The 13,969-nt window shown below is 36.7% G+C and overlaps 1 protein-coding gene across 1 annotated transcript in view; it reads right to left on the bottom strand.

The window, feature by feature from the left end:
• Positions 1 to 2,787: 2,787 nt before the first annotated feature.
• The window catches only part of tmem9b (TMEM9 domain family, member B), a 71,109-nt gene continuing 59,927 nt past the window's right edge, over positions 2,788 to 13,969 (bottom strand). The window contains exon 5 of the mRNA XM_048545806.2: positions 2,788 to 4,934. Within this exon, the coding sequence (XP_048401763.1) occupies positions 4,779 to 4,934 (156 nt within the window). The 3' untranslated portion in view covers positions 2,788 to 4,778. The remainder of the gene's footprint in view (positions 4,935 to 13,969) is intronic.

Raw genomic sequence — 13,969 nt, 5'->3', positions numbered from 1 at the left:
TGAGGAAAGTGTCAACAGCCGAATAAAATCCTGATTAAATGAGGCAGAGAAATAATTACAAAAAATTAAAAGTAAGGTAGTGCTGGAGACAAACTAAATGACTGGAATAACGTGATAGCTATGAGTCACATGTCAAGGGTCTAACCAAAGTAATAAGTATCCAAAACTGTACAAACTAATTAAGGTAGAGAGACCATAACAATTTATCAAGGTGAGAGTGTCCAAACAGGACAGTAAGGAAGGTTTTACAGATACAGAAGTGTGGTGGGGTTACATGTAGCGCGACATGAATGCAAGATCACGGTTGAGGCCAGGGTACAGAACTTGGCTGTTAGTTTATGCTCAGCAATTCTGCATTGTTGTGGATCTCACAGGCTGCCTTGGAGGACGTTTAGCCAAAGATTGGAGGCTGAATGTCCTTGACTACTGAAGTGTTCCCTATTTGGGAGTGAACATTCCTGCTGGTGAGTGTTGCACCGTGCCCAGTCATCTGTTGTTGTAGTGTCTGCAAGGTCTCACCAATATACCATGCTAATTTTGTTTAACCTAAAAGCTGCTTTATGTGACTACAAGGTTTCGGAATGATTTGCTTGAGGCCTCTAAAGTTATGGAGAAATATTATTGGGTAAATAGTGATAGATTGTTTCCAGTGGATAGTAAGATGATAATGAGAGGGCACAAATTTAAGATGTTGAAAGAAAAGGTAAAAAATTATTGTGGCAGAACATCAGTTAATTATTGACAATTCTTTATTGCAGTGGTATCCATTAGTATTTTAAAATGTGAATTGGATGGTTGCTTGAAAAGGGAATACTGAAGAGTACTGAGAGCCAATAGGTCAGTGAAATAGTTAACAGTTTTATGATTTAATAAGATACTGTAGTCCTGTTATGCCCAGTGAAGGTGGTCCTATCATAACTTCAAACATGGACTGTGTTCCTCTGGAATTTTACATTTTAAAATGTATAGTGATCTTCTGCATTTATTCAAAATGGACTATCTGAAGCTTCCAGAAAATTCTAATTGAATAACCTTGGATGCATCCTCCCCCAACATTGAATTGATATACTAAGATTAGCCAGCCTTCCATCTATTGAGTCCATCTATACTTCCCACTTCCTTGGGAAAGCAACCGACATAATCCTCCCACCCAAGTTATACCTTCTTCTACCTTCTTCCATCAGGCAGAAGATATAAAAGTTTGAATACACATATGAATAGATTGACAATTTTCCTGCTGTTGTCACACTTTTGAATGAACTTTCTAAATGTTAATTCTGATCTCTCTTTCTGCACCTTCTCTGTGGCTGTAACACCATATTCTGCACTCTGTTCTGCTACCCTGATACACTTCATATACAATATATCTTGGTACACGTGATAACAATAAATCAATCAAACAAAGTTCTTATGACTAAGATCTGCGGGATCCTTCTCTGATTTACCCAAAACCTAATGTCAATAGTTCTTCAAACCTCTCATTTCAAGATCAATGCTTTTAAAAGGTAGGCGAAGAGATTAATTAATGAAGTAACTGATGAAATAAGTGTGAAAGGCCACCATCTATCTTGTATTGTATGTCAACGACCTTTAAACCGTTTGAGGTGGACAGTGACTGATGATCATGTGACTGAAATTGGCCTCTTACACTAAAATGCTTTATTATTAAAGAACCAGGAAATGGCTTAGGCAATTTGAAGAAACATCAAAATATAGTACCTGCAACAAAAGGCAGTGCCCTGTTTGACTTGTAAGAATTTGCAGGCTGTAAAATCTTTAAAAACCTCCAAGCTTGATTCCTACATCTAAATCTATTTGTCGAGACAGTGAATTTCCTTACATGAAAGCCACAATTGCCTAACTTTGTGATCTTCTGAACATTCATCTCTTTAAGGGAATCCTGTAAGAACTCTAATAAATGATTCCAGCTATCTGAACTCATCTGAACTTCCATTCAAGAGTGAAAGACTTCCTTCTTCATACAATCTACAAAAAAACAATTTTCCTACAATGGATGTGAACTATGTACTACTTCTTTTGTCTACAGCTTGTAAAAATGCTCCATTACCCTTATTTGTATTTTCTTCACAAATATGTACACACACACACACACACGAATGACTGACGTAGCATGTAGGCTCAGGGGGAGTGTGTGAACAGAAAATCTTAAACACACAAGGTCTGATGCTGGTTCTTTACATTGGTCATATGCTAACAGGGGCTTAGAAAAATACACACCTACCTTGACAAAAAAAACATTCTGCTAGTATGGAAAGATAATTGGATATTTAAGTTTCTCTCTCCTCTATTTGTAACAGTCTAAGAATTTAATCAAGCTAGGTAGTTTTTGCTATACATTACTTACTAATGCAAATGACATTCTTTAGTGAAAGATATCAGTTTATACTTGGACAACTGTTTCAGTAGTTGCTAGATCCTCTATTACAGTGGACTGCCAAGCATTAGGTTCTGTGTTAAAACTTCTGCATTAACAAAAAGAAGAAAAATAAAAAAATGATAGCTACTCTGGACTAGGAAATTAAAAATACTAATGAGCACAATACTTGTATCTGTGCTTACTTATTTGTTCAATACAATAACATATTCTATAAATCATGGGTAGGCCCGAAACGTCAGCTTTTGTGCTCCTAAGATGCTGCTTGGCCTGCTGTGTTCATCCAGCTCTACACTTTGTTAACATAAACTCTTTGTAGGTTTGTTTTTTCCACTTACCTGGGTGTTTTGCACAAATGCATATTTGCCATTACAAATGAATAAAAAAAGTCAGAATTTTAAATTTTTTTTAATACATTAATTACAGCTTATAAAAAGGTCCCAAAACATACATATTGGTATCACTGGGAGGGAGAAATACAGCCTAAATTAAGGGACTAGTATTATCTAATCTGTTCAATTTAAGTACTGAATGCACATGTAAAATTCTACACAATTCCATTCTTCAGTCATTATCAATGTGGAACATATTATTTAAATGTTTACAGTGGCTGTTGGCTTATCATTCTGTAGCATTTCTTATAAATATTCTTGTGGCATGATCAAATTTAATCCCTAGTTAAATATGTCAGCAAGTTAGTGTCTCAACAGAATACAATATAGAACTTTGTTTACCAGGTTAAAATAACGTGCTTTTTATTAGATAACTATTTTCTCTCAACTTTGTATGGCAAGGTACATACTGAACAGGTAAAATTAAACTGGTGAAGTGATGATGCAGCATACAATGACTAACATGTTATACATGGATTAACTGGCCATTTTGCTTATTTCTCTTCACTTGGCAAGTTAAGTTCAGTTGTGCTATTGCCTGTGAATGCTCCTTTCTATAGAAAAAGGAACTGGCAAAATAACTTTAGTTACTTCTAACTTTTGGACAGAACCCTACTAGCCTAGCCACAAGCTGTGAAGAGCAAAACATATTTCAGCTTTGTACACAGCAGTGCTTAAAATGATAATATAAAAGAATAAAAACACTGACCTGTTAAGTGTTAGCATTTAATCATACGTTAAGGCCAGAATTTGTCTTGGGTAAATATACTCTATGTCACTTTACTGAATGATACCAACCAGAATGATTGTATTCAATCTCTCCATCAAATTGAATTAGCTGTAAGGATGGGGTGAGGGATGGGACACAACATCAGGCTTCATTCCCATTAGTTGGGGGATGCATTCGGCAAAACAGCCTGTTTATTATTAGCATCCAATGAGCTCCACTAGAAAATGTCTATGGATATTAGTTGTAGGCAAGTTTGGGAATGGTTATGGTATTTTCTACAGTGAAATTATTTATCAATGTCTTTGTCAAGACTTGAACAACTTAACAGGAAGGGAGTAGGTCGCACTAATGGAACTATGTCTCCAAGTGACTGCTACTGCATTCACAAGAGAAGGCAAATGAAATGAAAATTGGGGATAATAAACTAAGACTATTAATGATTTGCAAAATCCATTAACTAACTACAATAGAAAAAAAAGATGTAAAAACTGCTGTAAAGGTGTATCATATTCTAGCACCATTTAAAAAAAAATTCAAAATTAGGCTATTTCTGTAATGTTTAGGGCTAGAACAATGACTCAATCAAATTATTTTCAATTGGTGAAGTTGTAAGTTTTGTATTTTAATTTCTTTTCCTCTATTTCTAATAAATTGAAAACAATTTCTCGTCAGAGGGAGGAACTATATACGTTTGATGATTTATCAATTATTGTACAATTGCTATCTTTTGGATTCATGACTTAAATAAAAATGTTGATTATAAACAAAAATCAAAGGGATGTTGCAGGGGGCAAAAAAAATTTTAGACAGAAAGAGTGCCACAAAGAACAAATTGTGTTAACACCAATTCTGTGATTTATATTAAAAGCAGCAAGTCTTAGTCTTTTGTTAATATCCCATGTTATTGTTCTGTAACTGCCCCATAATTAAAGCATCCAGGAAAAAAATTAACTTCTAGCTCTATTTTATTAATAGTTTACCATCACTTGTTATGTTGTGGTTTTGTTTCCACAACTATATTATAATTCAGGGTGAAAATGTATTAAAATAATTATATCAAAACCATGACATAGAAAGAATATCAAACTATTAACATGATTATTATTCTATATTATTTCCTCAAAGAACCAAGGGCAAAAGGAATTAAGGTATAAAACAAATACAACAAGCAGTTAGGGCCATAAAGATTGTCATACAGATTATTTCTATAGGTCCACTAATTTATCACTTCCTGTATTCCTCTATGTACTTGAGAGTGTTTTTAGCTGAGGACAACATGGCGATCGAAAACTGATTTCCTCTGTTCTTGAACTTGTCTCTTCCAGCGCTGCTGTGCATATTCAACTTTGTTCAACATGTTGGTTCGTGACCGAGAATGGGACAGTATTTCATGGGCATTGGCAAATGGCTGTGTGTCCTAAAAGGAAAAGCAGTCTCTCTTTAGACATTACAGAAGAAAAACTAGTTTTAAAATCAGTACAAAAAAATAGCAAAATATTGATCCATTTGTGTCCTGCAATAATCAAAACCAGTACGCTTTAACTAATAAATATTTTGTATGGAGAAACCAAATAACATGACCGAGTGAGCTGCATGTACAGTACTATTATCTGTGCGTGGAACAAATAGAATGTATGATGGTAAGGCACACCACAATCATATAGAAACTACGACTTGATCATGCAACAGTTTTGAGAATATCTTTAATATCATTAACGTTAATGTTTAAAAATATAAATCCATTTCAAAACCATAGGGCTGAATTTTACAAGGTGCCTTGTTCCCTGTCTCCCCCATAACAGAGTTGGTCAGAAGTGTACTCACAAAAAAGCCACCTGCCCTGCAGTTATTTTATGTTACATAGGGCATTAATTGGCTCACAGTGAGCTTCCACTCTCATTTGGAGTGTAAGTCCAAACCTTGAGATAGACCAGCAACTCTGTAGTGTCCACAGTGACAAAACAGCGGAGTTTGTAGAGGCTAGACTAGTGAAGTTTGTGTGTCTTCGGGTCTTGGATGGCAAATCCAGTGACGCCAGGTGAGGGTTAATTTTGGAAGGATTAAATAGGGTATCGTCACAGGAGACTCACAAAGGTGATCCTCTCCCTTGCCTGACACCAGCCCATTCAGTAAAAGCTGCTGGGCTATTACTTGAACACAGCAGGCCAAGCAGCATCAGAGGAGCATGGCCCTGATGCTGCTTGGCCTGCTGCGTTCATCCAGCTCTACATCTTGTTATCTCAGATTCTCCAGCATCTGCAGTTCCTACTATCTCTGGGCTATTATTTGGCCTGGGCCTACCTCTGCCAGGACTAAAATAGGGAAGGCTGGAATTTTTGAGTCTCAATAGGCCCCAGGTCAGGCTGGCTGTTCATTGCTCCTCCATCCCCTCTACAATGCAAGTGTTCTGGGATTGGCGGAATGGTGGTGGGCAGGTCACATGCTGTATTTCAGCAAACTCCCCTCCAATCACAATAGTGGGAAGTACAAAATCCAGTCCCTCAAATTTTTAAGTAACTCAAGCACTACAGCTACAAAATTATTTCACTTTTACTAAAAATGTCATTCATGAAAATACCCTTACGATAAAAAAGTTGAAATGAATTTAATATTCACATTAAAGTTGTTAATATGTTTTATAAGGTTTGTGGTGTTCCAGTATGGGAGGAACAAGCAACCTACAAATGAAGTACTTGCAGGGAACTGTGCTTTTGCTAATATGCTGTTCATGCTGGTACTAGATAGAACAGTCGCACTAGACTTCTGATCACAGCAAATGTAAGTAAACTTCCTTGCATTAGAATACAGCTTGAACAATACAAGTATCTTGGTGCACTGATGCAGTGCTGAATATGTTAAAGGTTTCATTCATGGATGAGTTATTAAACAAAGAGCACCGTCCAACTATTCAGGTAGATGTGCTACTCCTGATGCATTACTCAAGAGCAACAGAGATCTTTCCTAGTTAAAATTCCTTCCAAAATCAATACCACTGCAATAGTAATAATGATAATAATAATAATTCACATCATGAAATTTTGGGAGCCAGTTGTTATGTACATAATGGATACCACATCCTCTAGCTAAAGACAGCAATTCTATTTTAAATTAGATAATAAAGTTTTGAGTCAAACTGGGAAATTTCATAAAGCATATGTTTCACAGCATTGAATACAGTTAGGCTTATTCTGCACAGAACCAAAACTTCTATTATTTCAAAATAAAACTTGCTTGAAAGAGTTTACTGCATTTACAAACTTGACCCAAAATAACTAGCTTATTTGCAATGAAAATAACAACAGTTTTAAATTCTTAGGAACAGAGGGAGGTTAGAACAGACAGACTGGTGACAACAAGAGACTTTAAGATCAAACTGGTAGCTACCAATGAAGCAAAGAACTGTTGTAGAGAAAACATGTATTTTAGTTTGGATTGATGTATCAATACTTTCTGGTGGATGGATGTAAAATTTTATTAGGGAATAAATACATTGAAAAAATTTGAAATAAATATAACCTAGCTTTGTAACCTATAGCAAATCTGGAAATCAATAATTTATAGGATAAAAAAACTTTATACCTTTAGGACACCTGACACAAATAATACGGTAAAATAAATCCAAAATGACTAAATTAAGTTAATTTTATCGTCTAACCCCCAATCATGTGCCTGAAACAGATGTTTTAAAAAAGCAAGTGAGATAATATTTTAATCTGATATTTATAATTTTCCTTCACTTCTATCCGAACTACTGTAATCATTCAGTAACATTATCAGATGAATAGAAAATCACATCTGCTGGAATTACAGCATTATGAATTTATCTAATCATTGCTAGAGAATCACCTGAAATGGCTTCAATTCCTGCTTCTGCACCATTATCTCACCATCTACAACCTGCTCCCACTTAAGGATTTATCTTTACTCCCCTTTCTACTTCTCCTTTACTTACTGCTCTTTAGTGACATCAACCAAACACACAGCATCAGATTTCACATGTATGAGACACATCTCTATCTCACTTCTCAGTCACCAAATTATCAGAAGGCCTGTCCAACATCCTGTAATGAGCAGAAATCTCCTCCAGTAAAATAATGCTTTCTGTCTTTAATCTCCTTGACAAACTCTGTTCCCTAGCCAACAGGTCCATGCCTCTACCTGCAAACTGTCCAAGGCTTAAACAATGGTTACAATATGATCTCAAGACCATCTTCTGACCACACCTTCAGAGCATCACCAGAATGGCTAAATTCAACTTCCATAATATGCCTTTATCCTTGACTTAACCTGGTTCCTGCTCGAAACATTTGTCGCACATTGAAATAACTAAATATTCTAACTGGCCTCCTACATTGTACCCTCATCCAAATTTATGCTACCCATTTATAATTCCCACAAATGACCCATCACCCACTACCCATGTGCTCACTGACATTCATGTGTCCCAGTGAAGTAATAATTTGATCTTAAAATTCACATTTTTTTTTCAAATCCCTCCATGATCTCTCTTTCTGACTCTGTAATCTTCTTCAGCCACACAATGCTTTGAAATATCTGTGCTGCTTCAATTATATCCTCTTGGGTCTCCTCAATTTGAATCATGCTTGCTGCAATGGCCACCTTCATAAATATTTCCTTCTCCCGACCTCCCTTTCCTCCTTTAAATTACTCCTTAAAACCTACTGTTTATCAAATTTTTGGTCATTGTCTAATATGTACATTGATTTATGTGAGTCAGTTAGCTCAGGTGGATGGGCAGCTGGTTTGCACTGCAGAGTAATGCCAGCTGCATGGGTTCAAAAGGTTACCATGAAGGACTCTCCTTCACAACCTCTTCCACTCACCTGAGATGTGGTGACCCTCAGGTTGAACTACCACCAGTTATCTCTAACGAGAGAGCAGCCCTATGTTTGCTAGGACTATAGCGACTTTACATTTGTATTCATGTAATTTATTCATTCACAGGATGAGGGTGTCACTGGCTAGGCTGCATTTATTGCCCATCCCTAATTGCCCAGAGGGTAGTTAAGGGTCAACCACATTGCTGTGGGTCTGGAGTCACATGTAGGGTAGGCCAGACCAGGTAAGGATGGCAGATATCTTTCCCTAAAGGGCGTTAGTGAACCAGATGGGTTTTTCCCAAAAATCAACAATGGATTCATGGTCATTGTTAGATTCTTAATTTCAGATACTTATTGAATTCAGATTCCACCAACTGCTATGGTGGGATTTGAACTCAGATCCCCAGAACATTAGCTGTGTCTCTGGATTAACGGTCCAGCGATAATACCACTAGGCCATCGCCTCCACTTCTTTAACGTAATAAAACAATCTGAAGTATTTCAACAGGCTATATAAATACAAGTCTTTGAAAGGTCAAAAATGAGCAGAATAATTTAAATAAAAGGAAGAGGGTGAAGACGAGCATCTCAAACTGCAGACAGATACACTGTTTCAATAAGTTCCTCACAGAAAACAGTCTTCTGCCAATCCAATTCATTTCATATGATATCAAGAAATAGTTGGAGGCACTGAATACTGCAAAGGCTGTGGGCTCTGATAAATTTAGAGCAATATTATTTAAGATTTGTGTTCCACAATTTGCTACAACTCCAGCAAAGCTGTTCCATGCAACATAGGCATCTACCTGACAATGTGGAAAATTGTCCAGGTATGTTCTGTACACAAAATGTAGGACAAATCCAATGTGTCCAATTACCATCACATCAGTCTATTCCTGTCATCGGTAAAGTGTTAGAAGGTGTCATCAACAGTGCTTTCAAGCAGCACATGCTCGGCAATAACGTGCTCACTGATGCCAAGGCCATTCAGCTCTTGATCTCATTACAGCCTAGATTCAAATTAAGACGAAAGAGTTGAATTCCAGAGATGAAGGTAGGGTGGCTGCAATTGATAACAAGGCTCTTTTGACCAAATGAGGAATCAAAAAGCTCTAGCAAATGCAGTCCATAGGAATTGAGGGAAACTCTTTGCTGGTTGGAGTCATACGTGGCACAAAGGAAGATCATTGTGGCTGTCAGTTTTCTCAAACTTCATGACATCTCTGTAGGAGTTCCCAGGGGTAGTGTTCTAGGCCCAATGATCTTCAGCTGTTTCATCATCGACCTTCCCTCCAACTGTCCCAATGCAGAAAATACTCAATGGTATCCAGTTTAGGCTGAAAAGTGGCAGTAACATCTGTGGCATATCAATGACTGACAATGACTATCCCAAAGAAGAGAAAATCTAACCATTTGTCCCTTGACATTCAATGGTATTACCATCATTGATTCCCTCACTATCAACATTCTGAGGGGGTTACCATTGACCTGAAACTGAACAGGACTAGCAATATAAATACTGTGGCTACAACACCATGTTGAAGGTTAGGCATCCTGCAGCGAATAACCCGTCTCTTGACTCCCCAAAACCTGTCCATCATCTATACAGCACATGTCAGTAGTGTGATGGAATATTCCCAACTTGCCCGGAGGAATGCCGCTCTAACAACACTCAAGAATTTTGACGCCATCTAGGACAAAGCAGCCGCTTGATTGGCACGACATCCACAAACATCCACACCCTCCACCACTGAAACTTAAGAGAATGAGTGTGTACCATCTACACCTTGCACTACAGAAACTCACCAAATGTTTTTAAGAGAGCATCTTATAAACCCACAACCCACTTGCACCTTGAAGGACAAGGGCAGCAGATGCATGGGAACATCACCCCCTACATGTTATTCTCCAAGCCATTCACCATTTTGACTTGGAAATATATCACGATTCCGTTATGGTCACTGGGTCAAAATCCTGAAATTTCCTCTAAGAGTATTGTGAGTCAACCTACAACATACAGACTGCAACAATTCAACAGGCAGTTCATCACCAAATCTGAGCAGAGTGTTCAAGCCATCACCAAGTTCACAATGATTTTGAAAGCTGGCTGATCACAATCAGATATATTGATGTTATTGATTCAAACGAATTGCAAATATATGATAGTAATAGAAACCACCACAGCTAGGCTTATAAAGGATCCGAATATATAGAAATATTAGTAATCTTTTGTTGTTTAGTAAATAGTTTTCTTCAAAATGTAAATGTTTTACTGATGCAATATTTTAGAAGGGCTACTTATTAATTCAATACTCACATTTATGTATATGATTTTCATAAATCTACTAGCTATATCTTATGCACAACTGATGAACTTGTGGCCTGAAATTTGTTGAGTTAGAGCTTGTGTTGGAATTGTCTTCATAAAACAATAAACAACATCACCATGAGAAAACAAAACTAATAATAATTAATAGGTTATGACCTTGCATCACCTTTTGTTTCAAGCCTCTACCTGAACATCAGCTCTTGCTAACTATCTGAAATTAAAAAAAAACACAACTTTGTGTGAAGTGTGATTACTCAGTTTGCAATTCCTTTTTGAATCTTTGTATAATATCCATTGTAACTATTGTGCAATGTATTTGTCTAGCAATCAACTGAGAAGGGTTCTTTCTTGAACTTGTCTTGTGTAGTCTTGGTACATACATTATGGTACATGTGCAAATTAATAAACATATATATCATTACAGTCACAGACTACAAACAGCCCTATGTTAAGTTGATACTAAGCAGAATAGGTGAAGTGCACAATGTTAAATAATAAACAGACTTGCTGGACAGATAGTGAATTGGAAAAAGGCGACCTCTAAACATTCTGTTGAAAATGCAAAACAGTACTGAAGAATACAGCTGTATTTTTAACTGACAAATGTTCTAATTGCTCACATTAATCTTCATTCTTAAATGAACACCTGCAAGTCTGCAGAAGTTTTCTTGGTAAATAAAAAGAAAATCATAAACCAGATTAATTTTGCAAACAGTAATAAAGTTGAGAACTTTCCCTAATATGTCAGGTTCCAATTCTTCCAAAATTCCATAAGCCTGTTATTTTGGGACTTGGGCCTCTTGCATCTGAGCCAAGATGCTTTGAAATGGCTTGGGGCGGGATCGAGGTTCCGTTGGACGGTTGAGTTTTCAGAGTAAAACTGTCAAGATGCGGTGAAAGTTGCTTTTACAATTCAAATGCTTGTTGGCACTTTGTAAGAATGCTGAAGCAACATGTTTTACCTGTTTTACATTTGAATTTGCCTTTTGCAAAATGTCAACAACTATTCCAGTTTAATATCACACTCCTTGCAATCTGCAGCTGTCCATATTTTAAAAATAAAACCTGAATTTTTCTTTCTTTTTCAAAAGTTATTGATGTGTATAAAGTAACCAGAAATCAAACAAAATAAGTTTAACACACTTAACTTTAAATCATAATGCAAACAGTTCATAACTATTAGATAATTTTACAATTGGGAATGATTTCCCATCCTTCTGTAGTAAGGTTGACTCCTCATACTTTCAAAGCATGTTTCATGCACACTTGTAGAAAGACTACAGAAGTACAACAGCAGAGAAGAGATATATACATGACCAAAGACAACCAACCTAAACATATATAGTACCGTTGTGATTCTGGATGAAATGTACAGGTGCCATATATGATATTTTTAAAAATGCACTCTGCAGAGTCATTATACTACCCTTTCTCACAAGATGCCAAACAGTTGTGAATTGCAAACACAGAAAATGATTGAGAAGCTCAGCAAGTTTGGCAGCACTTCTGGAGACAGAAAAACAGAGTTACCATTTCAAGTCTGATATGACTCAGCTTCAGAACAGGGGATAGTTATGAAGAATATCATATTGAACTTGAAACATTAACTCTATTTCCCTCTCCACAGATGCTGCCAGACAGATCTGATGAATTTCTTTAGATTTTCTGTGTTTCAGATTTCCAGCATCTGCATTTTTTTAAGTTTGGAATGGACATCATTTCTAAAATGGTTTTATAACTTGGAAATTAGATTCTTTTTGGCTTTTATATTACAACCAGTAGGGCATGACCTCTTCCAAGAGGACAGCATTAAGATTCTAATTATTTAGTAATACTGGTCTGTGTGGCAGGCTGAGGTTAACCTCTCAGATAATAATTGGGCTGCTCTCATTAAAGAGAGATGACCGCTGATGGTTTAACAGAAGGGTCTCCACACCACAGGTCAGGGGAGAGATTGAGGAGAATTCTTCTTCATGGTAACTTCGACTGGTGTGAAAATTGAATGCACACTGTTGGTGTCACTCTGCATTGCAAACCAGACGACAAGCCAATTGAACTAACCTATGCAAAACTTGACACCAATAGGATCACTGCCAATGACATTTCCATCATACACAACAATGAAATTCCCATTAAAACATTTTTGTGTCGTATACAACAATCCACAGCATGGTAAGTTTCCTTTGTCGGCATATGTATTTTTGTAGGCAAACCACATGCATGGCATGCATGTACTTCCTCAATAGGTCAATTGCTTCCAGCACAGTATGTTCAGACATACAGATCAGGTTATCCTCAGGTTCAGTCATTATGTAATAGTCTTCATTGTGAAGATAAAATTAATATCCGGTGACCATGTCATTAAAAAAGGGTACATTGTGAACAAAGTCTACTGTTCATTTGTAGGGAAAAATTCAGTCAGCCATGTGCATCTGTAGACAGCAGACAACTCGATATTTTCTTGAAAAATACTGCATTACCTGTCGAATGATTCCACCATGTTGTTTTTGTTCTGATATTCAGGAATTACAGATTTATGATTTATGGTCTGCTTCCTTTGTACTTTCACAAATGCAACAGCTATTTAAGGTTTGCTTACTTCTTTGTACTTTCACAAATGCAACAGCTATTTAAGGTTTGCTTACTTCTCAACCATTTGCTGAATACAGAAAAGTCTGTTTTAACAGCCCTCACATGACAAAGCAACCAGAACAGTACTTCTTATTATTGTTAATTCTGAAGAAGTCAGAATAGTTCCACTGATAAAATTTTGATAATTTCATTCTTTAATTCCTTCAGCAAGTCCTAAATGCTTTGAAATATTTTTGGTGTTGTCTCTAATTCAACTTGCTGTTCAGAAAACAAGCTGGATTGCTCTCTTGCAACCCTGTTATTTCCTGGTCTTGAACTTTCATCATGCTAGTGCTATATGCCTAAGTTTCTTGAATGACATCGGACTGAAAAAAAGACAACTGAGGAATAATCGCAGCAATTAAAAGCCGTGATTCATCTAATAGCAATCAGTCGAACTACTCTTATTCAGAAACCACACAGCAATCAAGATTTTTTAACAGCTTTGTTTTACGGCAACACTACTGCATTATGGTGGTTGATTTGGTGACATTAGCCACCTAGGCTTATCTTCTGCAGCTTTTCTTCAATACAGCTTATACAGCGTGGTATCATTTGGATTTTTTCTGTTATGAAAACATTGTTTTGCAGCAGATGTCTTGTACTATACACACAGGTGGATAACGTGGTGGTCAATAACCAAAGACGATA

Source organism: Stegostoma tigrinum, chromosome 17 (genome assembly GCF_030684315.1).
Source record: "Stegostoma tigrinum isolate sSteTig4 chromosome 17, sSteTig4.hap1, whole genome shotgun sequence".
NCBI lineage: Eukaryota > Metazoa > Chordata > Chondrichthyes > Orectolobiformes > Stegostomatidae > Stegostoma > Stegostoma tigrinum.
The sequence above is the reverse complement of the archived record's forward strand: the minus strand, read 5'-3'. Positions and strand labels throughout refer to the sequence as shown.